Consider the following 27,760-nt stretch of genomic DNA (forward strand, 5'->3'; position numbering starts at 1 on the left):
ATGTGATACATGTTTACAAGAGGCATTCTTCACTTTAGATAATGCTAAAATGGTATTTGGTTTTCATTTATGATTTTATGTATAAATGCATGGATGTTAATCGTTTTCATTTCATTGAAGGTGATACTGATTCATCTTATTGGGCAATCGCTGGCGACCCAAATCTTCCTAACACTCAAGCATTTCAAGCAATTGTTACCGATAAACAATTTTATGATAAAAACATTTTCAAATTCGCACCTTTTGATTTCTTCTGTTTTGATGAGAAATTTAAACCTAAATTAAAGAATAAAGCTGAAGAAAAAGCACATGAGAAGAAGTTATTGGGTTTAGCAATTGAGAAACAAGGTGATAACATGGTTGCTTTATGTCTTAAGTGTTATACATCATTCAATGGTTCAATTGATGGAAGTGATTTTAAAAAGATTGCACAAAAAATGAAAGGTGTTAGTTTACGACAAAATAAACAATTAACACCTAAAAATTATTTGGATATAATAAATGATAAAGTTATTTTCGATGGTCAGAATATTAATTTACAACTTAAAAACAGGTCAATGACTCGCTTAACAATTGGTAAGACTGCATTAACAGGAGCACACACTAAGGCTGTATGTTGTGAAAATGGATGTTGTATGCCATTTATTTAATAAAATGCCACAGAAGAGACAAAAGGAACCGTTAATGATGGCTTTGATTCTTGATCAAAGAGGTGGGCACCCTTAAAACATTGATTTTATTTTTATATAAATGAATAACACAGATTTAAAAATTTTAATTGCTGATTTAGTACTTAATCAAAAATTTCTTAGTTATTATGAATTAAAATCATATCTCCAAAAATATAATAATAATATAACGGGTGATGATATGGATTATTATTATCCATATTATAAAAATGAAATTTTGAAATATCATGATAAAATAATTTCTAAAATTAAAGACAAAATTAAAAATAATGAATATATAAAGGGAAAAACTAAATCACAACTTAAACAATTGAAAGATTTCAAAAATAAAGTATTAACAGAAGAAGATATTGATGAATTATATAAATTATATAATCCTGAGCCGCAAAACACCCAGGTCCTTCAGACCATAAATGATGCACAAGCTTTAATTTATGATTCATTAGTTAAACCATATTCAGCCCGACTTTTAAATGAAGATCAACTTTTGGAATTCATCCTTCAACATAAACTCGAAGCGGGAAAGTATATCAAACCTTTATATACAGCATATTTAAAACAAATGAATAGAATACATCCAGAATTAATGAAGGAAGGAATGAAATCCAAAATCAAAGCAGATAAAATTAAACCACTTACAACACCAAAACCTCCAACGACAGTACCACCTCCTCCTTCAGTTAATCCTTCATCATTCACTTTATTATATCCATTTCAAACATTAAGAAGCAAAAAGATTTTAAAAAGGATTTCAAGATATTAAATAAACCAATTGACCCGAAAATTCAACCATTAAAGGAAAAATTTAGTCGACCTTCATTTGCTCCATATCCATATTCATACGAAATCGATCATCTGGAATATTCAAAAGGAAACGTTACTTATTTATTTGCCATTAACATTAACACTAGATATTTATATTGCATTCCGGTGAAAGGGAAAACAGAACAGGAAACAAGAAGAGCTATTCAATACTTACTAGATCATGAAAGAGTAGATAATATCAGGGGTGATGGTGATAAAGGATTTCAGGCAGCTATGGCTCATTATTTCCCACAAATTAATTTTTACTTTTCATCCTCTCCATATACGTTTCATAATAAAATAGTTGATGCGGTAATGAGAACTCTTAGAGATGCGTTAGGGGTTAACGGTCAGATATACTGGGATGGAAATCATGACTCCATCATACAGCAGTTAGTATATTATTACAATAATACATGGCATAGAACTATAAACATGAAACCGGTGGAAATGAAAAATGATATTTCAAAAGAATGGGAATATATTAGAAAGCAAATGGAAAAGTTAAATGATGTTAAACGTGAACAAATTAATTCGGGGCTCATGAATTTTAAACAAGGAAATAAAGTTTTAATTCATCTCGATTATGGAAAAACTGATAAATCAATGACAAAAAGAAGACGAAGATTTGACACAATAGCTGAATTTGTTAGATATATTAACGGCAATGCATTAGTTGAAGTTGACAAGAAATTAATAGAAATTCCGATTTATTTTATTACTCCATTATATTTAAATAATATTTAATTTTTTTTATTTCGTAAGAAATGAGTGACAACAAAGCAGTCAAGAGTCCAGACAATGAATATAAAAAGAAACTAAACAGAATTAAATCAAAAATATGCTATTACAAAAAGAAGTCGCAATGCGGTGGGGTTGAAAACAATAAAGAAATAATCGAAAAATTAGAAACTTACCGTTCAATCATTAAACTGAGTGAAGCAAAAATAAAAGAATTTAATAGAATAAATAAATTGGTTGGAAGAGATGAATTTAATAAAGATGAATTTTTAAACTCTATCCAAATTTAATTTTTATTCCTCTTCGACAACATCTCTCTTTCCATCATTACTGCATAACCACATTTTCTCAATTTTAGTGGTTTGTTATTTTTAACATGTTCTTGCATCATTTTTATCATTTCCTCCCTTGTTATGATTCGTGGTAAATTTTGAGCTTGTGGGGTATTCATTTATGATAAAAATAAAAATTTAAATTATGCCGTTCTAAAGTTTGTGACAACATGACATTTTGACAACATCATGGGTTATTCAATAATTAATTATTTTTGAAGAACTGAAGGGGTCACCAGGTCACCAGGTCACCAGGTCATTTACTTCTCTGAAAAAATGTGACAACATGACATTTTGACAACATCATGGGTTATTCAATAATTAATTATTTTTGAAGAACTGAAGGGGTCACCAGGTCACAGGTCATTTAACTTCTCTGAAAAAATGTGACAACATGACATTTTGACAACATCACAGGATTAATGCAAAAATAAATTCAAATCATACTTTATAAAGCTTCATTCACAGGTATTTCATCGTCAGTAAATGATTCCGCATTATCGTTTGGTTCAATTTGTTTATATAATCCTTTCATTTCTTCTTTCAAAACATAATACCATGTTTGTTTACCATCTATTTTTCTTTGTTTCCTTTCACATTTATCCTTAATGCTCATTTGAAAATTCTTGTCTTTCATGTCTGATGGTTTGCAGAATAGAGCATTTTTACACGTCATACCTGCACATAATTCATCATAATGTGTATTTATCTATTCATCTAAAGGATTTGTTGATAATTCAATTAAATCTTGTTTGGCTTCAGTCATCGGAATGATTCGTACATTAAATGATGAAAGGTCATATTGCATAAAATATGTTAAAAGGTTATCATAAAATTCCTTTGTGCATGAATCCATTAAATTCTTGAAGTAATCAAATTGACCCTTGAATTTACCATTAACTCTTAAAACTACGTATCTTCTGTCTCCAACTTCAATTTTGACAGGGTAAACGTTATTAGTTACGAAAATGAAGTTTGCAACATTCTGAGCAGTTCTTCTGGGTTGATTCTTTTCATTAATTCTAATCTCATTATCCGTAATAATTGATTTCAAAGCGTTGAAGTTTGCGAGTCTGTCTTCACCTACATTCTTGAGTTCATTAAGTACAAGAAACATTTTATTTCAACTACTGAGTTGAAATTACCCGTTAGCTCACTTATTTCAGTAATGTTTTTACATGAATAACCAGCGAGAAGTTCAGAAATAATATCTGTAAATCTGTTTTTACCTGTTCCCTGAAGTCCTTTCAAAATAATTGCTGTTTCATTCTTGATTCCAGGATGTTGAATCATTGATGCAATCCAGCCGAGAAGGTATTTATACACTTCATCGTTATTATCACAAATGGCTTCTTTAATGAAATTCATAAACATCTCAATTTTTGAGTAATCAGGCTTTTCAAGAATGTTGTATTTATAACCCTGAAACGTTGAGAAAACATCTGGAGAATCAGATTTAAAGCAAACACCCTTAACGGTTAATGAAGACAATTGATTTAGTAGTACATCCCATGCTGTTATGGTTTTACCTTCTTCTTTAAATAATTTAATCATTTTGAGTGACTCTTTCATGTTTGATTGAAGAACGAATGATATTTGATTCATTTTGTCGTGTATGTTGTAATCTTTCTGAATGAAGTATTTGTTTCCACAATCTACAAAACGAATTACACGTGATAAATCCTCAATTACTTCAGAACTGTTTTTATACTGATGATTTTCAGCCTTGCGTCTAATATCTGTTATCAAAAACGAGTCATCAAGTTTGATATCAAATGTTATTTTTGGCTTACGTAATAAAGGTAAAACATATTCATCATAATATTCCTTTTGATAAAGTTTTAGAATCTTCACCAAAACAAATGGAGAAGTCATTAAATGTGCATATCTACTACGTGCTTTTTCAAAATTACTTTTTGCATTTTCTGTTAAATTGCAGAAGTTATAAACGTTATCGTATGCTTCATTAATTAAATGATTAGGTAACGAATTAATAGCTTGAAACAGTGTGAATAATGTTATTTCTTTTTCTAAATTCATGTTTCCACCATCATTATGTACTTCAAAATCACAGATGCCATCAACTATGCTCTGAGCAGTTTATCGTCAATGTTTACATCTTTGTTTTCATTCATTATACTCTTTATTTCTTCGCTCTTCTGTTCAACTCTTACCTTAATATTCAAATCATTTAATATATCATTCACTGTTCTAGTTAATGTTGAATCATAACTTCCACGAATGAATGAGTATGTATTGATTGGTTCTGTTGCATTCTTTCGAACTCTTGAATCAGCCATAACCACTAAAGAACGTTTTGAATCATCCATAGAAGTCATTATGTCAATATCATAATCATTGCAGGAATAACATTTAATCATTCTGTTCGAAACTGCATAGAAGAAATTAGTGTTGCAATAAATGTGAAGACCTCCTGAAGCGGTTTTAACGATAACATCTTTATCCGAAAGTTTTGATAAAATGTCTTTTCTAACTGTTTCTTTAAGTTCATCATTGTACGATTTATTGATATCAACATCTATAATCGTTAAATTTGAAATTTTATTTACTAATAAAGCTGTACCAGTTTTCCTTCCTCTTCCTCCATCATGTTTGAGGTAGTTATGTAAATCAATCATGTTTTCACCAATTCTTTCGTTGAGGGTTTTAGTTTCTGCCACAACTAATTCCGCAACTAATGAATCAATAACTTTTTCATCAGAAACGATAAAGTTGCTGTTGTTGTTTGTTGCTGTCATTTATATAGGAATAAAAAAATAAAAATAATTTTAAAACTAACTTTATTTTTGGACTGCATCAATTTTCGTAATGTTGTCAAAATGTCATGTTGTCACATTTTTTCAGAGAAGTGAAATGACCTGGTGACCTGGTGACCTGGTGACCCCTTCAGTTCTTCAAAAATAAGTCATAACTGCCTTCCTCCTGTGTTGTTGTCAAAATGTCATGTTGTCACATTTTTTCAGAGAAGTTAAATGACCTGGTGACCTGGTGACCTGGTGACCCCTTCAGTTCTTCAAAAATAATTAATTATTGAATAACCTGATGTTGTCAAAATGTCATGTTGTCACATTTTTTCAGAGAAGTGAAATGACCTGGTGACCTGGTGACCTGGTGACCCCTTCAGTTCTTCAAAAATAAGTCATAACTGCCTTCCTGTGATGTTGTTGTCAAAATGTCATGTTGTCACATTTTTTCAGAGAAGTTAAATGACCTGGTGACCTGGTGACCCCTTCAGTTCTTCAAAAATAATTAATTATTGAATAACCCATGATGTTGTCAAAATGTCATGTTGTCACATTTTTTCAGAGAAGTGAAATGACCTGGTGACCTGGTGACCCCTTCAGTTCTTCAAAAATAAGTCATAACTGCCTTCCTCCTGTGTTGTTGTCAAAATGTCATGTTGTCACATTTTTTCAGAGAAGTTAAATGACCTGGTGACCTGGTGACCTGGTGACCCATTCTTCAAAAATAATTAATTATTGAATAACCCATGATGTTGTCAAAATGTCATGTTGTCACATTTTTTCAGAGAAGTGAAATGACCTGGTGACCTGGTGACCTGGTGACCCCTTCAGTTCTTCAAAAATAAGTCATAACTGCCTTCCTCCTGTGTTGTTGTCAAAATGTCATGTTGTCACATTTTTTCAGAGAAGTTAAATGACCTGGTGACCTGGTGACCTGGTGACCCTTCAGTTCTTCAAAAATAATTAATTATTGAATAACCATGATGTTGTCAAATGTCATGTTGTCACATTTTTCAGAGAAGTGAAATGACCTGGTGACCTGGTGACCTGGTGACCCTTCAGTTCTTCAAAAATAAGTCATAACTGCTTCCTCCTGTGTTGTTGTCAAAATGTCATGTTGTCACATTTTTTCAGAGAAGTTAAATGACCTGGTGACCTGGTGACCCCTTCAGTTCTTCAAAAATAATTAATTATTGAATAACCCATGATGTTGTCAAAATGTCATGTTGTCACATTTTTCAGAGAAGTGAAATGACCTGGTGACCTGGACCTGGTACCCCTTCAGTTCTTCAAAATAAGTCATAACTGCTTCCTCCTGTTGTTGTCAAAATGTCATGTTGTCACATTTTTCAGAGAAGTTAAATGACCTGGTGACCTGGTGACCCCTTCAGTTCTTCAAAATAATTAATTATTGAATAACCCATGATGTTGTCAAAATGTCATGTTGTCACATTTTTTCAGAGAAGTGAAATGACCTGGTGACCTGGTGACCTGGTGACCCCTTCAGTTCTTCAAAAATAAGTCATAACTGCCTTCCTCCTGTGTTGTTGTCAAAATGTCATGTTGTCACATTTTTCAGAGAAAGTTAAATGACCTGGTGACCTGGTGACCCCTTCAGTTCTTCAAAAATAATTAATTATTGAATAACCTAAATCATTTACTCACAATATTTTGTACAAAACGACCCCAAGCTTTAACTTCTGTTTCTGTAGTTCATCCATTACTTCATTACCTAATTAATTACAGACATAAAATATATTTAGTTCATTCGTAAGCCTAACCCTTTGGTTAAGTGTGTTCATTGAACTCCTATACATGCGAATACAGTCATAAATGGTGCATGTATTCTTTACTTTGTCCGTTGTTTGTGTATATCCTGAAACGAAACGTGTATGGTTTCCTTCTCCCTGAGTGTCACTCCAGTAACAATTTATGCAAACTTAACGTCGTTTATAACATCATATCCTTTACCTTTTGTCATTCCTGACCAATCCCAATATCTATGCTTATGCAACCTGCTTGAGATGTGCTTTAAATCTATGTAGTGACTATGTGCAGGTAAATTTTCACCTGAAATCGTTTTACTCCCCCCTGTTTCCTTTGAAGAGTTTGCACAATACAAAAACCTGTCAACTATTTGTTCCATGCACCAACACCAAACATTACTTGAGGACCTCTTGCATCCATTGATGTATAAATAGAACCTACTGGGTTCATTAAATCAAACATATGCGATATTATAGGATTGTCTCTTTTGAACTTAAAATATAGTGGCAACTATTTCTGGTTTCTTCTGGTTTGTGTCAGAATATTTTTATAATATAATATTATGTTTTCAGGGTAGGTAAAAATTGACTATAATATTTATTTCTGTCATCTGTATAATAATATATATTTCGTTTTTTCTATTGCATTATATCTTTTATATCTATAATAATCAAATATAATGTTAGCTTTGTTCATATATGTGGTGTTCTGACATCATCTCCATAGTCATAATAATATGGTGCTGGAGCTGGTCAGCAATGTCATATCTGCCATTCATAAACTCTTAAATATTTCTTTTGTTCGTCTCCATATAAGTTTAAGTAACAGTTGTTGTCTAATGAACTTTAACTTGTGTGTCATCATTTTTTTATAACTTACATACATTTCATTGTTATTTTCGGAATGAGTTTCCACCGTATACCATTTTTTTAAGGAGTGTACAAACTGCCATCTAAAAATATTTATTTTCTTCATTGACAGAAAAGTCACAACAATAGTTTCAATATTTTTTGTTCCTATCAAACTTTGGTATATTTCGTTAACATATTCCTTATCTGCCTTCTTCTCTAACAATCGTTAACATATTCCTTATCCGCTTTAAGGTCTAAACATCCTGAAACCCATCCTGTATCGGCTTTAGTTTTAAAATCTTTGATGTCCATTCATGATACCATTCAACCTTTCTTTAATTTGCATTATCTTTTTCGTTTAACATATTCCTTATCTGCCTTTTATTATGTCATTTAGGAAACCTTTTATGAATTCCTCATTTAAATTAAATCTTCCAATCTTCAAACTTTAGGAAATGCATTTAATGCGTATATCTTTGTTCTTCTGTGGAATTGATGTTATATCATTCCGTTATACCTTTAATTTTTGAATTCATAAATAAATTTCTTTTATATTTGATATCACTGCGCACCCTTGCAAACGAATTCGAAAATGGTCATTTTTCAATACTATCTCCAAATCTCCATATTTCAACCTTTGCGTTTGTTCTGCGTCTTTGAATTATATGCATATATGGCGTATGTAATGGTCTGAGGGACCTGGGTGCTTTGTGCCTTAAGTTGCTGTGGTTGCTGTTGTTTAATCATTTATTATGATTTAAAAATAAATATTTAATCTGTTATCTCATCAGCTATTTTTCTATTTGAAATTGCCATAATATTTCATTCATGAATTCTAAATCACAATCAATAGGTCGGTTATTCTAAATTTAATATTTGATAAATCTTTTGAATGAAGAATAAATGAATTCCAGATAATTGAAACGGATACGATAAAGAAAATATTTAATTGATGGATAAATGTTTTGTATTGATGGGTAAGAGTTATGGTCTAATGTTTGATGTGAAAATCTCATTGGGGTATTAACTTTATCACATTTGATTAAAATGAAATTGGAACCAGTGTCAGAATACAAAACATCCCCAACATCTTTTTCAAAATTTAATATCCCCAACAATGAACGAAGATGAGGAGTACAAAATTTAATTTTCAGCGGAAATTTAATAAGGTTATTTATTTCATCAAGTTCAAAAAGTTTATCAGGTTTTGATTTAAAATTTTCTTCATACCATACGATAAATGATTCATTTAAATAACTTAAAATCATGTTAATATCCCATTTCGCTATCACATTATTTATATACATATCATACGTTTTTTCATGGTCATCTTTAATAAATGATATATAATCTGAAGGGTCTAAAAGAATGGGATTAAATTTACCACTCACAGAAACGAGAGTAACATTATAAATTCCGCTAACTGTTAAATTTAATTCACAGTTATTATTCGAAATAATATTGATAATTGACATTTTTATTACGATTAAAAATATGGTAAAGCGTTATTTTCCAGTGATAAATAAAACTAGAATAAGATTACCTCAAGAATTCATAAATTCAACGAATAAGAAATTCATTCATGTTATAAATTTTAGTGTTTTCAGAAAATATGAGTCAATGTCATATTCATCATCGGGTTATATTTCACTTCATTCAAATTTAGTTCAATCAAACCCATATAATGACCATTTCATAAGATTTTCAGATGGTATTAAAAATGTAATTGATAGATTAAAATATGAACAGATTGACAATATCGAATTTTTTGGAATTTTGGTTTAAATATCCGATGGAAAAAAGATTGAAGTTAAAGATAAAGCTGATACTATAACAAAAACAATTACAATGACCGATCCAGATAGTGGGGAACAAAAAGAAATAAAACAAACGATAGAAACTGGTGAAAGGTCAATTATTATTGATTATGATTCAAAGGATTATTATTCGATAATGTTAATGCTTGAATATTAAATAGCCTTAACAAAGAATTTTTCAAGTGATATTTTATATTCATCAACTATTTTATTATAAATATCATTATATGTTAAATGAAGTTCAGTTGTTGTTCCATTCTTTGTTATCTTAATTGTGCTAATATCCTTTATAGGATTTATTTTTGCAACTGTTCCGCAGCATGAAACCTCATCATCTATGAAAAATTGAATCTTAACGTCTGAATCTTGAACATCACAAAGAATGGCGATAATGTGAATTAATGATTCATAAGGTAAAATAATTAAACCGGATTGATCAATTAAATTTATTATTGAATCATAATTATTAATTATTATATCACGGTAAATTTTCATTAATTCAGAATTAATGTCTATTTTATATGGCGCATTGCGACTGGAATCGTAGATTCCTGGGTTCTCGATGTTTGATGAAAGAGGTGGGGGGTATGTTGGATAAGTGGGAATTTCAACAGGTTCTTTACCGGGTTCAGATAAAATGATTGGGTCTCCATTCTCATGGTTTTTTCATTCTCTTCATTCTTCGGTAAGTCACGAGTTAATAAATTTGGTTGAGTTGCTGACCTTGTTAATTCAGGGCTAACATTAACTTTAACATTTTGAATAATTCGTGATTTATCATCATTTACGTTATAACCAACCGTAATCTCTGCTTTTGCGTTTGTGTTCTTTTGACTGTGAAACGTCTTCTCATTTATAATCGAATAAAAAAAGAAAAATATATTTAAAGTTTTATTTAGTTGTTACGGTAATATCCCAAGGTTCATCATTGTTTGCTTATACTTTCTTTGTAACTGCACCAATTATGTTATTGATATTGCTTTGAGTTTCTTCCAGTCTTATTTTATCATTTACAATATCTTTAATCATTTCATTACATGCATTCTTAAAACCATCTGATTTTTCTAATTTACGTCTATCACTTTCTTTAATTAAATCAAAGTTATAACCTTGTTGAGAATAAAGTGGTTTCTTTATCAATTCCTTGAACGCTTCTGAAAGTGAAGATGAAGAAATTCTTGCCACTTGAATTGGTTTAAATTCTGCTTTCATTGCTTCTTTCTGTTCATTGAACACTGGATCGAATAAAGCAACTTTAAAGAATTTCTTAGCTGGAATTTCAGGTCTAATATTTGCATATTGACCATCAAACTGATTAACATATCGTGGTAATCCATCCGGTCCCTCTTCACAAGCATTTAATTCTTCATTGAAATAAGAATATGGAATAAGATGGTATGAATACATTGGACCATTTTCACCTTCTCCAATGTATTGTTTAACAGCTTTTCCATTTTCATCAAATTGCATAGGATAATGTTCATTATATGCTTTACGTTTAGGATAATCAGATACAGTTAATTTATAACCATTTATGACTTTAATATTACCTTGACCATCAGTAACGAAAACTTCATTTATACCATCAGGTTTTCCATTTGGTCTGTAATGTCTGCTTCATGTGCTTCCCAATTTGGTCCATGACGTTTGGCATATGCTTGAGCTTCTGGTAATGTTAAAACGTTTCTCATTTGTTTAACATCTTTTTGAAGACCAGCAACAATATTGACTAATTTCTTTCATTCCATCTGGAACTTTCATAGTTCTATTATATGGACCCTTTTTGTTTGTCCCTTGTTTTAATGGAACCTGTAGAAGATTTGCTATTTCTGTCATGTTTAATTATAAATAAAAAATAAAAATTAATTATAAAAAGTTAATCAAATTTAACACTTCCTTTATTTAAATCAACTATTATTTTTCCATGTTCACCTAATTGCTGATATTGTGTGTAAAGTTCATTAATGCTCATTGGTAAATTCACTTGATAAAGCATAACGTTCAACTGTTGACGACTAAACCACTGAAAATGAAAGTGTTGATAGATTTGATTTAATGTTTGTGCTTAATGCTTTGAAGTATTGAACAGCCATGAAGAATGAACACTGAATGTGTCGACATTGAGTTAATAACTGATTAAAATATGATTTCTCATTTGTTATTAGTTTTGATTTCACTGCATCATCTAGAAAAATGAGTGAATGCAAAAATTCTCTATCAAAATTTGAAATAGAAAGTGTTTCAAATAATTCATCCCGTTGTTTATCAATAATTTTATCCTCTAATCCTTGCTTCTTGATTGTATTATATAATTCTTTATACATTAAAAAGTTTTTTAAATAATCTTCTGCTTCTTCTTGTGATAAATAAATAATTGGAATTTTGATTAAATGCTTTAAAGATTCAAATGTATCATCTGAAGGTGAACCTGAACGGTTGATATAAATTAACACATGTGAATGGGGGGAAGTGTTAGCAATAATGATAATTTGTTTTAATATCGTTAATGTTTTACCTTTATTTTGTTTACCAATTGCTGCAGTGATTGAATTTAAGTAACATTCAGAATATGGAATTTTCATTAATTTTTCCTTAGATAGAGCATTTCTATTATCACTCAATGCTTCATTAATCATATCATCTATGTATGTATTATATACTCCCGCTAATTCTTCATAAGGGGTGGATGAATTTAAATCCATTTAATCAAAAATAAATTTATAATTTTAAACATTTCTATTCATCAATATTTCATCATATGAACTTCTATACTGTGGTGGTGTACCTGTTGGATGATATTTCAAACCTTCATCCGGTGTCCATGTCCAATACGTAGTCCTAGTAAACCAAACCTGAGGAGGATTTGTCACCTTTGAACAGTAAGTGTCATTTTCACCCTGAATGATTGGATAAGCTTTCACTTGTACTGTAACTTGTGAGTTGAAAGTTTCTAATCCATCAAAGAATATACCCGCTCCATCACGTTGAACTGGAATAGTGCATAAGAATGAAGTTTGGTCTTTCCATGTTCTAGCTAATGGCGTGCCATCATCTGCATTCAGTGGTCTAGTTAATGAGTCCTCGTATTCTTCTGTGCATTCATTCACTCCATCTAAATCAGAAGCTTGAAGCATACGTGTAAAGAATATGTCGCCCACTGTGGTCATCGCTTGATCGGGGAAGTTTCTGGAATCTATAGTGACCTGAAGACCTCGAAGCATTGGATTTTCTAAAACTGTTCTTTGCATTGCATTCTTCGGAAATGTTAACACAACATCTGTAACATTATGAAGAGCGTATGAGAAATCTGAGCTAATACCTTCAGGAGTGATGCAACCTCCATTTAGTGAACGAACGTCAATATGTTGAGCTGGAATCATGAATGGATCTTCCTTACTGAATAAACGTGGTATTGCTTTAACTGATTCTTCAATTAAACCGTATCCTGGTGTAATGCATTTATCCTCTAAAACTTCCATCTTTGTGCATGAAATAATAACGTCATCAACTGTTGCGTCAGCAGATGTAGCAGCTAAGCTTGTAATTAATTTGGTAGGAAGTCCGATTTGTTGGAATTTGCGATCATATTTATAAACATGATTCATAATCTTTTCATAATTTTCATCAGTTATGTTTTCATAAACGTAATTTTGTAAATCAGCAACTCTTAACGGGTCAACCTGACAAAATACTAAAGTATCCCTGAAAACATAATATTTAAGAATGATATCACCAAATGATTTAGGATAATCATCGAACGCCTGAAATGCTAACAAATCATTTACCGGAATAATCATATCAAAAGTGACATCAACTTCTTCATTTGCTTTCTTGAAAACTTCTGAAGGGTCAATATATTTACCACATACTGAGTTATCATATTTTTGAACATTATTATATAACGAATGAACAAACTTTTTAACTTTCCTTTCTGATTTTGGTTTATATGTTGCAAATGCGAAAGATTCACGGGCGCAATCCATTTGAAGATAACCGGCATCACCTCTTTCGGTTTCTACTTCTAATTGTTTAAAGCTTTGATTTGATGATTTGTAACCAACGAATAAACGCATGCATTTAAAAGCGGCATCACATGTGAAAGCTTTATTTGAAACTAGAGTTGCTTTAACTTTGCGTTTAATATATGTGTCACCTAATTGGTTCACATCATGACTGGATTTGTAATTCTTAAATGAGTTTGTTTATCATCAAAATATGGAGTATCAGAGTCATAGCATGAACTTTCAAGTTCTCTATAATATCTTCTACCGTCATTCTTCGCGAATATTTCATTTATCTTTTCGAATGAATGAAACACATTTCCATTAATCGGTTTAGTGTTTGGCACCAAATAGTTAGTCGTCATTTATTAATAAATAAAAAATCAAAATTAAAAGATGAAAATGAATTTTTAATTTTAATGAAATAATCAACTATGGCTGCAGGTATATTTAAGAAACTGTGGGATAAAGTAAAAAGAGGAGCGCATAAAGTTTGGGAAACAATGAAGAAAGGAGCAAATTGGATATTTAAGAATAAAGAAGCAATTAGTGACGTTGCTGAATCAATAACACCAAAAGCCGCCCCAATAAGAGAAATATTAAATAAAGGAGAAAAAGTTTATCAAAGACTTCAACCGATACTAAGATAAAAATAATATTTATTTATTTTTCCACTATTTACCTCCTATTTTATTAAGTATTCCTTCAGCAATTCCACCAATTGCGTTACCTGCTTGTGCTCCCATCGCCGGATTACCTGCTTTAGTACCTAATACTCCACCTATGATAGTTCCTGCCGTTTTCGCTACTGGTGCCAAAAAGTTTGCAACGGGTTTAATAACCTTTTTATAAACCCAACCTGCAGCTTTCTTAATTCCATCCCATAATTTTTTAAAGAATCCTGCAGCCATTTCTGATTTAATATTAATTAAAAAATATATTTCATCACTTATATTCTAATTTTTATTTAATGATAAATGAAACCAATTTTAAAAATAAATAAAACAGAGGAGGAAGAAATAAATGAAAGTGAAAATGTTCAACAAAAAATAAACGTTGTTAAACCAATTACTGAAATAAAAATTTTTTCATCTGTTGAAGAATTTAATGACTATTATGCTAATAATAAAAAATTATTTGAAGAATTGACAACGTGTAAATTGAATAAAATGTTTAAAGTTGATGGATTCAAAATTTCAAAAATAAAAGGAGTGGTTAGTTTGAAATCTATTCCTCAATCAAGAATCACCTCATTAATGAAAATAGATGATTTAACAAAAAGAATAGAAATTATTGAAGAGCGAATAAATCAAATTATTGATTTCATAAATCATGACTCGTTGAGCCCGGGTCCTTAAAGCCCATCACTGAGTTCAAGGTTATATTCATCAAATATTTCATTATTAAATGCAACTTCTGCTAGTTTATTTATTTTTTCAATACGATCATTTGAAAGTCTATCGTTTAATTTTTTCTGAAGTTTTTCATTTTCTAGTTCTGAAACTTTATTTGGATGATATTTAAACCCGTTAAATTCTTTTTCCTCAGTTTTGATCATTAATTTACAAAGAACTTTTGTGGTTGGAATTCGTTTAAACCATTTATCATTAATATTTGTTATAAATTCAATATTCGGAATTAATTCCCAAATTTTTGCATTTTCAATTAATTTATTATCAAATGCAAAAGCAATAGGTTTAATATTAAACTTACCTTTATAATATAAACTTTCTACATAATCATCGAAATAAACATCTACTTGTTTAACATTTTCAAGAATTGGTGAAAGAGCATCCATTAATTGATTGACGGTTACGACTCTTGATCCACTCATTTTCTTACGAATTAAAAAAATAAAATAAAAATAAATTTAACTTAGTTTTAATTTTACGTAAGAAGTCAATTTTTTAAATCTTGATTTATTCAAAAACGTAAGAATAAAAACCGTAAGAATCATACATTTTTTACTTCATATGTTAAAAAAAATGATACAAAATCATTCAATTATGTATGAATTCTTACGTTTACAAAAAAAGTCACACAACCCGTCAACATATACTACTTAACATTAATTTTAAAAGAAGCTATATATAGATGATGTCAGATATTCCGCGATTAATTAAACATTGTTTAAATCCTGAATGAGAGAGGGTCAAAGTTGCTATTTGTCACTTTTCCACAAGAATATAATGGGGAAAAAGTTATCATATAGTTGATCTCACTCACTGAGGTGAGAGATGCATGTAGTGTAATGGGATAAACAGTGGGATTGCTGCTCTAAGTCCTAGGTTCGAGACACATTGGCTTCATTTTTCTCTTTTTTATTGACGTAAACTATTCAATTTTTGTGTTCTCCATTCAAATTTCAGAATTTTTTTTTGCAGATTTCACGCTACATTCGAAGTTACCTTTTGTAACAACCACCACTGCCTACGAAAGACGAAAGTGTGTCACGATTTCACCCGGAAATCCGACGGTTGTTTAAGAGTAAGCACTTTTGGCACCTACTCAATCCTGAATGGAATCAATGGAGTCATAATCAAAGACCTCATAAACGAGTAAAAGAAATTAGAAATAATTATTTTCATGAATAAAAGATTCACCACCATAATGAAATAAAAAATAAAAAAATTTTTAAAAAATAAACTTTAAAAATTCATGTCTTACGAAAAATTAAAACTTAGTTATGTTTAATATTTTATTTTGTTATTTTGTATGAAATGAGTGTCAAAACTAACGACGTGAAAACATTAGGATTCACAAACGAGGAAATAAAGGATATATTAGATGAGATGTGTTATGAAGTTAGTAAATATTATTTAAGAAATTGTAAAAAATTTGCCGAGTTATTAAATGATTTAGATTATGATGGAAAAATGAATAAAGATGATGTTATAAATTTCTTATATCCTACATCTGAAGAAGAAAAACCAAAAGAACCTGATGTTTTCCCTGAATATTATGAAGAACGGATTAAAGATGATGATGAATACGATGAAATTGAAAAACTGAAAAAATAAGAGATGAAATAGATGAAAAAATTAAGGAATTAAGAGAAGTTGAAAAATATAATGAAAATGAAGTAGAGGATTTAATGAATATCCCAGCTTCGGAATCAGAAGTTCAGAAATCTCATGAAGAAAGATATAAAAATTATGTCTCAGAATCAACACAAAATTTATTAGATGGTGAAATAGATGAAACACTTTCAGAAGAAGGTACTAAATTTATTCGTAAACATAAGTTACAATTTATTGATAATGAAAAATACCCTTGTATCTTACTTTCACCACCTTTAGATTCCGAAAAATTCAAAAAAGCTCTTAAAAACGTGACATATGCAACTAATACGATTAAGAAAGAAGATCATGATATTTACACAAATTATTATTTAAATAAATGCACAGGTGTTGATAAAGTTTTTGATTTATTAGATAAAATATCAAAAGAAACCATTGGAACATATAAAATTTTATGTGATTGCGGTTTCATTGTTGAAGATACTAATAATGTTTCATATGAAAGAACAGCACCGAAGGAAGATGAAGTGGAAAGTCTATACCATTCGTTATTAAGAATATAAAAGATATGAAAACGTATAAGCATTATATTTATTCATTTATTTCAGAAAAAATGGAAGCAACCCATAAAACATCATCTCATCATTTTATAGCTATTCATACATTCCTTTTCAAAGTTGTGAAATTAAATAAGACAGGAATTAGATTTAATGTATCAGGGTACGCATTCTTGAGTAAATTAAAATGTATTCGTCACGTCGCAGATGATAAAAATTTATGTGTTCTTAATTCATTTTATGGGCTTTAAAAAATAAACTTTATTTTTTAATTTTTTTATTCTTACATAAATGAACAAAAACGGAACAGCTAAAATGAATGATAATCAAATTAGAGCAGAAGGTAGAAGGTTATTTAAACGCTTCTATAACATTCCTGATGGTGTTAATCCTAAAACTCGTAGAAGCTATTTAAATGAAGCAATAGATGCATATGAAGGGTTTGACATTTCATCAGAAAGTGAGAGATTAGCGAGAATGTTAAATGTTAATATTGATTTCTATTATTGTGATCCTCAACCAGAAGATGTGGACATAAATAAGGTAGACTTTCCATTAGTGGATTCAATAATGATAGATCCAGAATTTGAAACAATAAATATTTTATTAACACAGAGTCCATGTGGAAAACTTCACGCTGACAGAATAACAGACGTTGAAGCACTCACCGGCTATAAAGTTTGTCCATATTGTAAAGAAGAAGTTTATTCAATCCGTGATGATCCAGAAAGGAAAAACCAAAGAAGATTTTTAAAGCATTGTGAGAAATGTAAAGAAAATAATGGAAGATTAATTCAAGACGTTCAATTGCAAAATACCCAGCAACCATATGCACCACATATTACGAAACAGAAGAGATATCAGTGGTTATTAGCTCACAATTTGCAGAAATATTATAAACCGACAAGATATTATATTACTTTTGACTTTGAAACATTAGAGACTAAAGAAGAATTACAACTTTCTGAGTGTGCAACTTTGAATGCTTACTTAAAACCATTCATGGTATCATCAAAGGTTAAATTAAATGATAAAACATATACGAGGAATTTTTGCTTAACTTCGAGTGATTCTTTTATTTCTGACTGGATTGAGTTTTTATTTTCAACCTGTTCATTAGTTGTTGAATCAAATATGAGTCAATACGATGAATTATTGAAGTCGCAAACGGACTCTTTGAGTCCTGAAGGTCTTTCAGACCAAACGGCGGGGACTTTGTCCCATACATTAAATGAAAAACAGAAGGAAGCATTTAAAGAACTTCTAGATGAGGAATTCAATAAAGTGAATATCATAGGTTTTAATTCGGGAAAGTTTGATTTAAATTTAATTCTTCGTGATTTAAACACTGCAAAATGGAAAATAAAATCAATGCTGGGTTCATCTTCACAATTTAAGCAAATCATTGTAAAGAAAACAAACGTTCCATATGAATTGAGATTTATTGACATCAGAAATTATATAGCGGGTGGGACATTAGACCAATTCACTCAAGATTTCGGAAACAATAAATCACGTGTTAAATCCTTTTTCCCTTATCAATTTATCACGTGGGAAAATTACGAAGAAGAATTATATAAAGTGGAACCATTCACTCAAGATTCATTTTATTCAGCATTAACCCAAGAAACTATATCAGATAGTGATTATCAAATATATCTCAATGATACTAAAAACTTTAAGAATAGATTAGAATATTTTATTCATTATTGCAATAAAGATGTTGAAATTATGATTGACCCAATTGATAAAATTATTGAAGAAACATTTGTTTATAAAATTGATATGCTTCATAATCTTTCTTTATCATCAAATGCTTCAATGATTCGTTACGCTTTAGCATATAAAGACTTTAATCCTAATGAAAAATATCCTGAGGAAGAGATAGAATCAAGTTTTGAATTAACGAAAAAGTATTGGAAATATAAAATTGAATCATATAAGAAACAAGATGAAAAAGCAGAAAGGGATACTAAAAATAATGTTTCAATGGATGATTTTCAATACTATCACGATTTAATCCTTTCATCTAAATGTAAAATGTGTGGTAAAGCGTTTACATATGCAAATAAACCAACATTAGATAGAATCGATAATGAAAAACCACATACTAAAGAAAATTGTCAGTTAATGTGTTGTTATTGCAATGTCGTAAAATCAAATAAAGATGAAGATGTTCAACGTTTAAGAATCAATTTAAGAAATTATGCATTAAAAAATAATTTACCAATGACTTTAGATTCAGTTGAAGCTTATCACATTCTCCGTAATGGAATTACTGGTGGTCTATCAAATGTTCAACATCGTGTTAATCTTAAAGGAATCACACACATTAATAAACTTTCATATAATCCAGAAACTAAAACTGTATCAAATGAGGACACCACCAACATTATGACTCATTTCGTTGGAGTTGACTTTAATTCATTATATCCTTCATCATTTTCATCTAATCCTCATGATTTCATTCAATATACTGACCATAAAATGTATATGCCGGGAAGATTGAATGGAGTTATCATTTGTGATACAGCAACAAAGAAAGCAAAAGCACTGGGAATAATTAAGAAGAAAAATACTTTATTCGTGCTGAAGTAAAGGGTCACATTGATGAAAAATACATTAATGATTACATTAACTTTTTACCGATAATAAGAAACTTAGATATTATCACAGATGAAAAAACAATTGGCGGTTTTATGTATAATTACATGAAATCAAACAATCTACCAGTTGACCAGAAACAGAGAAAATTAACTCAGTTAGCATCAACACACAACCAATATCAACCATTTTCTTCTTATTATCTTTGGTATCTAATAGATAGATTTCATTTTATCATCGATGATATTCAATCAATTTTAACATTTACGAAAAACACTTGTTTTAATGAATTTGCGAACAAATTTATGAACGAAAGACAAAAGGCTGAATTAGAAGGAAATAAAGGAAAAGGTTTATTTTGCAAAATTTCACTTAATGGATCATATGGTTACGATGCAATGAATACACAAAATTACGCAAAGACTAAAATAATGAATGCACAGAAGGCACGCGTTGCATGTATGTCAAATAAGTTGAAAAATATAAGAGAAATAGGTGAAGATACATATCAAATGATGCTCAAAGATAGATTTTATAGATGTGATACATGTTTACAAGAGGCATTCTTCACTTTAGATAACGCAAAATACTGGTATTTAGTTTTCATTTATGATTTTATGTATAAATGCATGGATGTTAATCGTTTTCATTTCATTGAAGGTGATACTGATTCATCTTATTGGGCAATCGCTGGCGACCCAAATCTTCCTAACACTCAAGCATTTCAAGCAATTGTTACCGATAAACAATTTTATGATAAAAACATTTTCAAATTCGCACCTTTTGATTTCTTCTGTTTTGATGAGAACTTTAAACCTAAATTAAAGAATAAAGCTGAAGAAAAAGCACATGAGAAGAAGTTATTGGGTTTAGCAATTGAGAAACAAGGTGATAACATGGTTGCTTTATGCCCTAAGTGTTATACATCATTCAACGGTTCAATTGATGGAAGTGATTTTAAAAAGATTGCACAAAAAATGAAAGGTGTTAGTTTACGACAAAATAAACAATTAACACCTAAAAATTATTTGGATATAATAAATGATAAAGTTATTTTCGATGGTCAGAATATTAATTTACAACTTAAAAACAGGTCAATGACTCGCTTAACAATTGGTAAGACTGCATTAACAGGGGCACACACTAAGGCTGTATGTTGTGAAAATGGATGTTGTATGCCATTTATTTAATAAAATGCCACAGAAGAGACAAAAGGAACCATTAATGATGCGATTCAAAGAGGTGGGCACCCTTAAAACATTTATTTTATTTTTATATAAATGGATAACGCAGATTTAGAAAATTTAATTGATGATTTAGTATTTAATCAAAATTTTCTTAATTATTATGAATTAAAATCATATCTCCAAAAACATAATAAAAATATAACGGGTGATGATATGGAATATTATTATCCATATTATAAAAATGAAATTTTGAAATATCATGATAGAATAATTTCTAAAATTAAAGACAAAATTAAAAATAATGAATATACAAAGGGAAAAACTAAATCACAACTTAAACAGTTGAAAGATTTCAAAAATAAAGTATTAACAGAAGAAGATATTGATGAATTATATAAATTATATAATCCTGAGCCGCAAAAGCCAAAGGAACAAAAACAAAAGAAGAAAAAGCCGAAAACAACACCAAAAGAGAAAGTAGCAAATGTTCAACAGCTAAAGGTGCAAAACGCCCAGGTCCTTCAGACCATAAATGATGCACAAGCCTTAATTTATGATTCATTAGTTAAACCATATTCAGCCCGACTTTTAAATGAAGATCAACTTTTGGAATTCATCCTTCAACATAAACTCGAAGCGGGAAAGTATATCAAACCTTTATATACAGTATATTTAAAACAAATGAATAGAATACATCCAGAATTAATGAAGGGGGAATGAAATCCAAAACTTCATCATCCAAAATCAAAGCAGATAAAATTAAACCACTTGCAATACCAAAACCTCCAACGACAGTACCACCTCCTCCTTCAGTTAATCCTTCATCATTCACTTTATTATATCCATTTCAAACATTAAAGAAACAAAAAGATTTTAAAAAGGATTTCAAGATATTAAATAAACCAATTGACCCGAAAATTCAACCATTAAAGGAAAAATTTAGTCGACCTTCATTTGCTCCATATCCATATTCATACGAAATCGATCATTTAGAATATTCAAAAGGAAACGTTACTTATTTATTTGCCATTAACATTAACACTAGATATTTATATTGCATTCCGGTGAAAGGGAAAACAGAACAGGAAACAAGAAGAGCTATACAATACTTACTAGATCATGAAAGAGTAGATAATATAAGGGGTGATGGTGATAAAGGATTTCAGGCAGCTATGGCTCATTATTTCCCACAAATTAATTTTTACTTCTCATCTTCTCCATATACGTTTCATAATAAAATAGTTGATGCGGTAATGAGAACTCTTAGAGATGCGTTAGGGGTTAACGGTCAGATATACTGGGATGGAAATCATGACTCCATCATACAACAGTTAGTATATTATTACAATAATACATGGCATAGAACTATAAACATGAAACCAGTGGAAATGAAAAATGATATTTCAAAAGAATGGGACTATATTAGAAAGCAAATGGAAAGGTTAAATGATGTTAAACGTGAACAAATTAATTCGGGGCTCATGAATTTTAAACAAGGGAATAAAGTTTTGATTCATCTCGATTATGGAAAAACTGATAAATCAATGACAAAAAGAAGACGAAGATTTGACACAATAGCTGAATTTGTTAGATATATTAACGGTAATGTATTAGTTGAAGTTGACAATAAATTAATAGAAATTTATTTATTTTATTATTACTCCATTATATTTAAATAATATTTAATTTTTTTATTTCGTAAGAAATGAGTGACAACAAAGCATCCAAGAGTCCAGACAATGAATATAAAAAGAAACTAAACAAAATTAAATCAAAAATATGCTATTACAAAAAGAAGCCGCAATGCGGTGGGGCTGAAAACGATAAAGAGAGGAAAGAAATAATCGAAAAATTAGAAACTTACCGTTCAATCCTTAAACTGAGTGAAGCAAAAATAAAAGAATTTAATAGAATAAATAAATTGATTGGAAGAGATGAATTTAATAAAGATGAATTTTTAAACTCAATCCAAATTTAATTTTTATTCCTCTTCCCGAACCCTTCTAGGTTCTTCTTTCCATCATTACTGCATAACCACATCTTCTCGGTTTTCGTGGTTTGTTGTTTTTAATTCGTTCTTGCATCATTTTTATCATTTCCTCCCTTGTTATGATTCGTGGTAAATTTTGAGCTTGTGGGGTATCCATTTATATAAAAATAAAATTTTGTTATCACTTATTTTATCGTTAATGGTTTCAGGTTATTCAATAATTAATTATTTTTGAAGAACTGAAGGTGTCACTACGTCACCATGTGTCACTCGGTTAATTAACTTCTCTGAAAAAATGAGACAACATGACATTTTGACAACACAGCAGGATTAATGCAAAAATAAATTCAAATCATATTTTATAAAGCTTCATTTACAGGTATTTCATCGTCAGTAAATGAATCTTCATTATCGTTTGGTTCAACCTGTTTATATAATCCTTTCATTTCTTCTTTCAAAACATAACACCATGTTTGTTTACCATCTATTCTTCTCTGTTTCTTATCACATTTATCTTTACTGCTCATTTGAAAGTTTTTGTCTTTCATGTCTGATGGTTTGCAGAATAGAGCATTTTCACACGTCATACCTGCACTCAATTCATCATAATGTGTATTTATCCATACATCTAAAGGATTTGTTGATAATTCAATTAAATCTTGTTTGGCTTCAGTCATCGGTATGATTCGTACATTAAATGATGAAAGGTCGTAATTGATAAAATATGTTAGTAAATTATCATAAAATTCCTTTGTGCATGAATTCATCAAATTCTTGAAGTAATCAAATTGACCCTTGAATTTACCATTAACTCTTAAAACTACGTATCTTCTGTCTCCAACTTCAATTTTGACAGGGTAAACGTTATTAGTTACGAAAATGAAGTTTGCAACGTTCTGAGCAGTTCTTCTGGGTTGATTCTTTTCGTTAATTCTTATCTCATTATCCGTAATAATTGATTTCAAAGCGTTGAAGTTTGCGAGTCTGTCTTCACCTACATTCTTGAGTTCATTAAGTACAAGAAACATTTTATTCTCAACTACTGAATTGAAATTACCCGTTAGCTCACTTATTTCGGTAATGTTTTTACATGAATAACCAGCGAGAAGTTCAGAAATAATGTCTGTAAATCTGTTTTTACCTGTTCCCTGAAGTCCTTTCAAAATAATTGCTGTTTCATTCTTGATTCCAGGATGTTGAATCATTGATGCAATCCAGCCGAGTAGATATTTATACACTTCATCGTTATTATCACAAATGGCTTCTTTAATGAAATTCATAAACATCTTAATTTTTGAGTAATCTGGTTTTTCGAGAACGTTGTATTTATAACCCTGAAACGTTGAGAAAACATCTGGAGAATCAGATTTAAAGCAAACACCCCTAACGGTTAATGAAGACAATTGATTTAATAGTACAGCCCATGCTGTTATGGTTTTACCTTCTTCTTTAAATAATTTAATCATTTTGAGTGACTCTTTCATGTTTGATTGAAGAACGAATGATATTTGATTCATTTTGTCGTGTATGTTGTAATCTTTCTGAATGAAGTATTTGTTTCCACAATCTACAAAACGGATTACACGTGATAAATCCTCAATTACTTCAGAACTGTTTTTATACTGATGATTTTCAGCCTTGCGTCTAATATCTGTTATCAAGAATGAATCATCAAGTTTTATATCAAATGTTATTTTTGGCTTACGTAATAAAGGCAAAACGTATTCATCATAATATTCCTTTTGATATAGTTTTAGAATCTTCACTAAAACAAATGGAGAAGTCATTAAATGTGCATATCTACTACGTGCTTTTTCAAAATTACTTTTTGCATTTTCAGTTAAATTGCAGAAGTTATAAACGTTATCGTATGCTTCATTAATCAAATGATTAGGTAACGAATTAATAGCTTGAAACAGTGTGAATAATGTAACTTCTTTTTCTAAATTCATGTTTCCACCGTCATTATGTACTTCAAAATCACTGATGCCATCAACTATGCTCTGGGCAAGTTTATCGTCAATGTTTACATCTTTGTTTTCATTCATGATAGTCTTTATTTCTTCGTTCTTCTGTTCAACTCTTACCTTAATATTCAAATCATTTAATATATCATTCACTGTTCTAGTTAATGTTGAATCATAACTTCCACGAATGAATGAGTATGTATTGATTGGTTCTGTTGCATTCTTGCGAACTCTTGAATCAGCCATAACTACTAAAGAACGCTTTGAATCATCCATAGAAGTCATGATATCAATATCATAATCATTGCAGGAATAACATTTAATCATTCTGTTCGAAACTGCATAGAAGAAATTAGTGTTGCAATAAATGTGAAGACCTCCTGAAGCAGTTTTAACGATAACATCTTTATCCGAAAGTTTTGATAAAATGTCTTTTCTAACTGTTTCTTTAAGTTCATCATTGTACGATTTATTGATATCAACATCTATAATCGTTAAATTTGATATTTTATTTACTAATAAAGCTGTACCAGTTTTCCTTCCTCTTCCTCCATCATGTTTGAGGTAGTTATGTAAATCAATCTTGTTTTCACCAATTCTTTCGTTGAGGGTTTTAGTTTCTGCCACAACTAATTCCTCAGCTAATGAATCAATAACTTTTTCATCAGAAAGGATATAGTTGCTGTTGTTGTTTGTTGCTGTCATTTATATAGGAATAAAAAAATAAAAATAATTTTAAAACTAACTTTATTTTTGGACTGCATCAAATTTCCAGGACTGTTGTCAAAATGTCATGTTGTCTCATTTTTTCAGAGAAGTTAATTAACCGAGTGACACATGGTGACGTAGTGACACCTTCAGTTCTTCAAAAATAATTAATTATTGAATAACCTGAAACCATTAACGTAAACATTAACGATAAAATTTATTTCCAGGACTGTTGTCAAAATGTCATGTTGTCTCATTTTTTCAGAGAAGTTAATTAACCGAGTGACACATGGTGACGTAGTGACACCTTCAGTTCTTCAAAAATAATTAATTATTGAATAACCTGAAACCATTAACGTAAACATTAACGATAAAATTTATTTCCAGGACTGTTGTCAAAATGTCATGTTGTCTCATTTTTTCAGAGAAGTTAATTAACCGAGTGACACATGGTGACGTAGTGACACCTTCAGTTCTTCAAAAATAATTAATTATTGAATAACCTGAAACCATTAACGTAAACATTAACGATAAAATTTATTTCTGCAGTTCATCCATTACTTCATTACCTAATTAATTACAGACATAAAATATATTTAGTTCATTCATTGAACGCGGTACCATGCGAATACAGTCACAAATGGTGGCATATAATCTTTACCCGAACCTGTTGGATTTGTTGTGAAAGTATGGACATGATTTCCTCCTGGTTCAGTTGGTCGAAAAGTCTTTTTTGCTGAATGGTTATAATCTGGAGATAAAACATCATAGCCAGCTTCATATTCTGAGTTGTATAATGGGTGGTCTCTTAATGAGTGTCTATGGTCGCCAGAAAAGTTTGTAGTTCCCGTATGAGTGTGCGGTGGAAGGTTTGCTTCTTTAATTTTCTTTGAACCTCCTGTTTGCTTTGAATATCTAGCACAGTATAAGAATTTATCTACAATCTGCTTCCACATACCAAAACCTAAAACTGCTGCTGGATTTGTTGAATTCATTGATGTATAAATAGAACCAACAGGATATAATGTTTGAAGTATTTCATTTTTCATGCTTGTAATCACATCATTTACTTCCGACTTCTTTGCATAATTTTCATCAACATAAGTTTTATCTGCTTTAAGGTCTAAACATCCCGAAACCCATTCTGTATCAGCTTTAACTTTAAAAGTCTCAAATGTCCATTCATGATACCATTCAACCTTTTCTTTAATTTCATTATCTTTTTCATCAACATAAACCAAATTTGCCTTCTTCATTATGTCATTTAGGAAACCTTCTATGAATTCCTCATTTAAATTAAATCTTCCAATCTTCAAAACTTTAGGAAATGCATTTAATGCGTAATATCTTTGTTCTTCTGGTGGAATTGATGTTATATCATCCGTTATACCTTTAATTTTAGAATTCATAAATAAAATTTCTTTTATATTTGATATCACTGCACCACCTTTGCAAACGAATTCGAAATGTTCATTTTTCAATACTATCTCCAAATCTCCATATTTCAACCTTTGCGTTTGTTCTGCCGTCTTTGAATTATATGCATATATGGCGTATGTAATGGTCTGAAGGACCTGGGTGTTTTGCGCCTTAAGTTGCTGTGGTTGCTGTTGTTTAATCATTTATTATGATTTAAAAATAAATATTTAATCCGTTATCTCATCAGCTATTTTTTCTATTTGAAATTGCCATAATATCTCATTCATGAATTCTAAATCACAATCAAATAGGTCAGTTATTCTAAATTTAATATTTGATAAATCTTTTGAATGAAGAATAAATGAATTCCCGGATAATTGAAACAGATATGATAAAGAAAATGTGTTTAAGTTGATGGATAAAATGTTTTGTATTGATGGGTAAGAGTTAGGGTCTAATGTTTGATGTGAAAATCTCATTGGGGTATTAACTTTATCACATTTGATTAAAATGAAATTGGAACCGGTGTCAGAATACAAAA

The 27,760-nt window shown here is 30.1% G+C and overlaps 10 protein-coding genes and 2 pseudogenes across 12 annotated transcripts, besides 3 other annotated features; 5 read left to right on the forward strand and 7 right to left on the reverse strand.

Moving 5' to 3' along the window:
* Window positions 1–12,342: part of a mobile genetic element that runs on past the window's edge.
* TVAGG3_0762790 lies at window positions 3,531–4,701 on the reverse strand (annotated as a pseudogene). The gene has a single exon. A coding segment is annotated over exon 1 (1,171 nt).
* On the reverse strand, window positions 4,830–5,325 carry TVAGG3_0762800 (Prim-pol domain family; the record flags this gene model as incomplete). Its single annotated transcript, XM_051245703.1, has 1 exon — window positions 4,830–5,325. A coding segment is annotated over one exon (496 nt), but the record flags the coding sequence as incomplete, so codon positions are not given.
* Window positions 12,343–12,492: 150 nt separating the features above from the next.
* Window positions 12,493–14,132, reverse strand: TVAGG3_0762810 (annotated as a pseudogene). Its single transcript has one exon. A coding segment is annotated over exon 1 (1,640 nt).
* Window positions 14,133–14,441: 309 nt separating this feature from the next.
* Window positions 14,442–14,678, reverse strand: TVAGG3_0762820 (N-acetylmuramoyl-l-alanine amidase family; the record flags this gene model as incomplete). The annotated part of the gene is made up of 1 exon (XM_051245704.1): window positions 14,442–14,678. The coding sequence occupies one exon, from the start codon at window positions 14,676–14,678 to the stop codon at window positions 14,442–14,444; it is 237 nt and encodes a 78-aa protein (XP_051092291.1).
* A 1,639-nt stretch (window positions 14,679–16,317) lies between these two features.
* Window positions 16,318–16,916: a mobile genetic element.
* On the forward strand, window positions 16,488–16,787 carry TVAGG3_0762840 (uncharacterized protein; the record flags this gene model as incomplete). The annotated part of the gene is made up of 1 exon (XM_051245705.1): window positions 16,488–16,787. One exon carries the CDS (start codon window positions 16,488–16,490, stop codon window positions 16,785–16,787), a length of 300 nt encoding a protein of 99 aa, XP_051092292.1.
* Window positions 16,917–17,821: 905 nt separating the features above from the next.
* Window positions 17,822–18,641, forward strand: TVAGG3_0762850 (uncharacterized protein; the record flags this gene model as incomplete). Its single annotated transcript, XM_051245706.1, has 1 exon — window positions 17,822–18,641. A coding segment is annotated over one exon (820 nt), but the record flags the coding sequence as incomplete, so codon positions are not given.
* A 434-nt stretch (window positions 18,642–19,075) lies between these two features.
* Window positions 19,076–19,934, forward strand: TVAGG3_0762860 (DNA/RNA polymerase superfamily; the record flags this gene model as incomplete). Its single annotated transcript, XM_051245707.1, has 1 exon — window positions 19,076–19,934. A coding segment is annotated over one exon (859 nt), but the record flags the coding sequence as incomplete, so codon positions are not given.
* Window positions 19,935–21,336: 1,402 nt separating this feature from the next.
* TVAGG3_0762870 (uncharacterized protein) lies at window positions 21,337–21,549 on the forward strand (the record flags this gene model as incomplete). Its single annotated transcript, XM_051245708.1, has 1 exon — window positions 21,337–21,549. A coding segment is annotated over one exon (213 nt), but the record flags the coding sequence as incomplete, so codon positions are not given.
* A 533-nt stretch (window positions 21,550–22,082) lies between these two features.
* Window positions 22,083–27,760: part of a mobile genetic element that runs on past the window's edge.
* TVAGG3_0762890 (uncharacterized protein) lies at window positions 22,841–23,113 on the forward strand (the record flags this gene model as incomplete). The annotated part of the gene is made up of 1 exon (XM_001316618.2): window positions 22,841–23,113. One exon carries the CDS (start codon window positions 22,841–22,843, stop codon window positions 23,111–23,113), a length of 273 nt encoding a protein of 90 aa, XP_001316653.2.
* Window positions 23,592–24,642, reverse strand: TVAGG3_0762900 (uncharacterized protein; the record flags this gene model as incomplete). The annotated part of the gene is made up of 1 exon (XM_051245709.1): window positions 23,592–24,642. A coding segment is annotated over one exon (1,051 nt), but the record flags the coding sequence as incomplete, so codon positions are not given.
* Window positions 25,182–25,797, reverse strand: TVAGG3_0762910 (Prim-pol domain family; the record flags this gene model as incomplete). Its single annotated transcript, XM_051245710.1, has 1 exon — window positions 25,182–25,797. A coding segment is annotated over one exon (616 nt), but the record flags the coding sequence as incomplete, so codon positions are not given.
* On the reverse strand, window positions 26,406–27,422 carry TVAGG3_0762920 (keratin-associated protein family; the record flags this gene model as incomplete). The annotated part of the gene is made up of 1 exon (XM_051245711.1): window positions 26,406–27,422. One exon carries the CDS (start codon window positions 27,420–27,422, stop codon window positions 26,406–26,408), a length of 1,017 nt encoding a protein of 338 aa, XP_051092298.1.

The sequence above is a fragment of the Trichomonas vaginalis genome, chromosome III (genome assembly GCF_026262505.1).
Source record: "Trichomonas vaginalis G3 chromosome III, whole genome shotgun sequence".
In the NCBI taxonomy this organism is placed as follows: Eukaryota; Parabasalia; order Trichomonadida; family Trichomonadidae; genus Trichomonas; species Trichomonas vaginalis.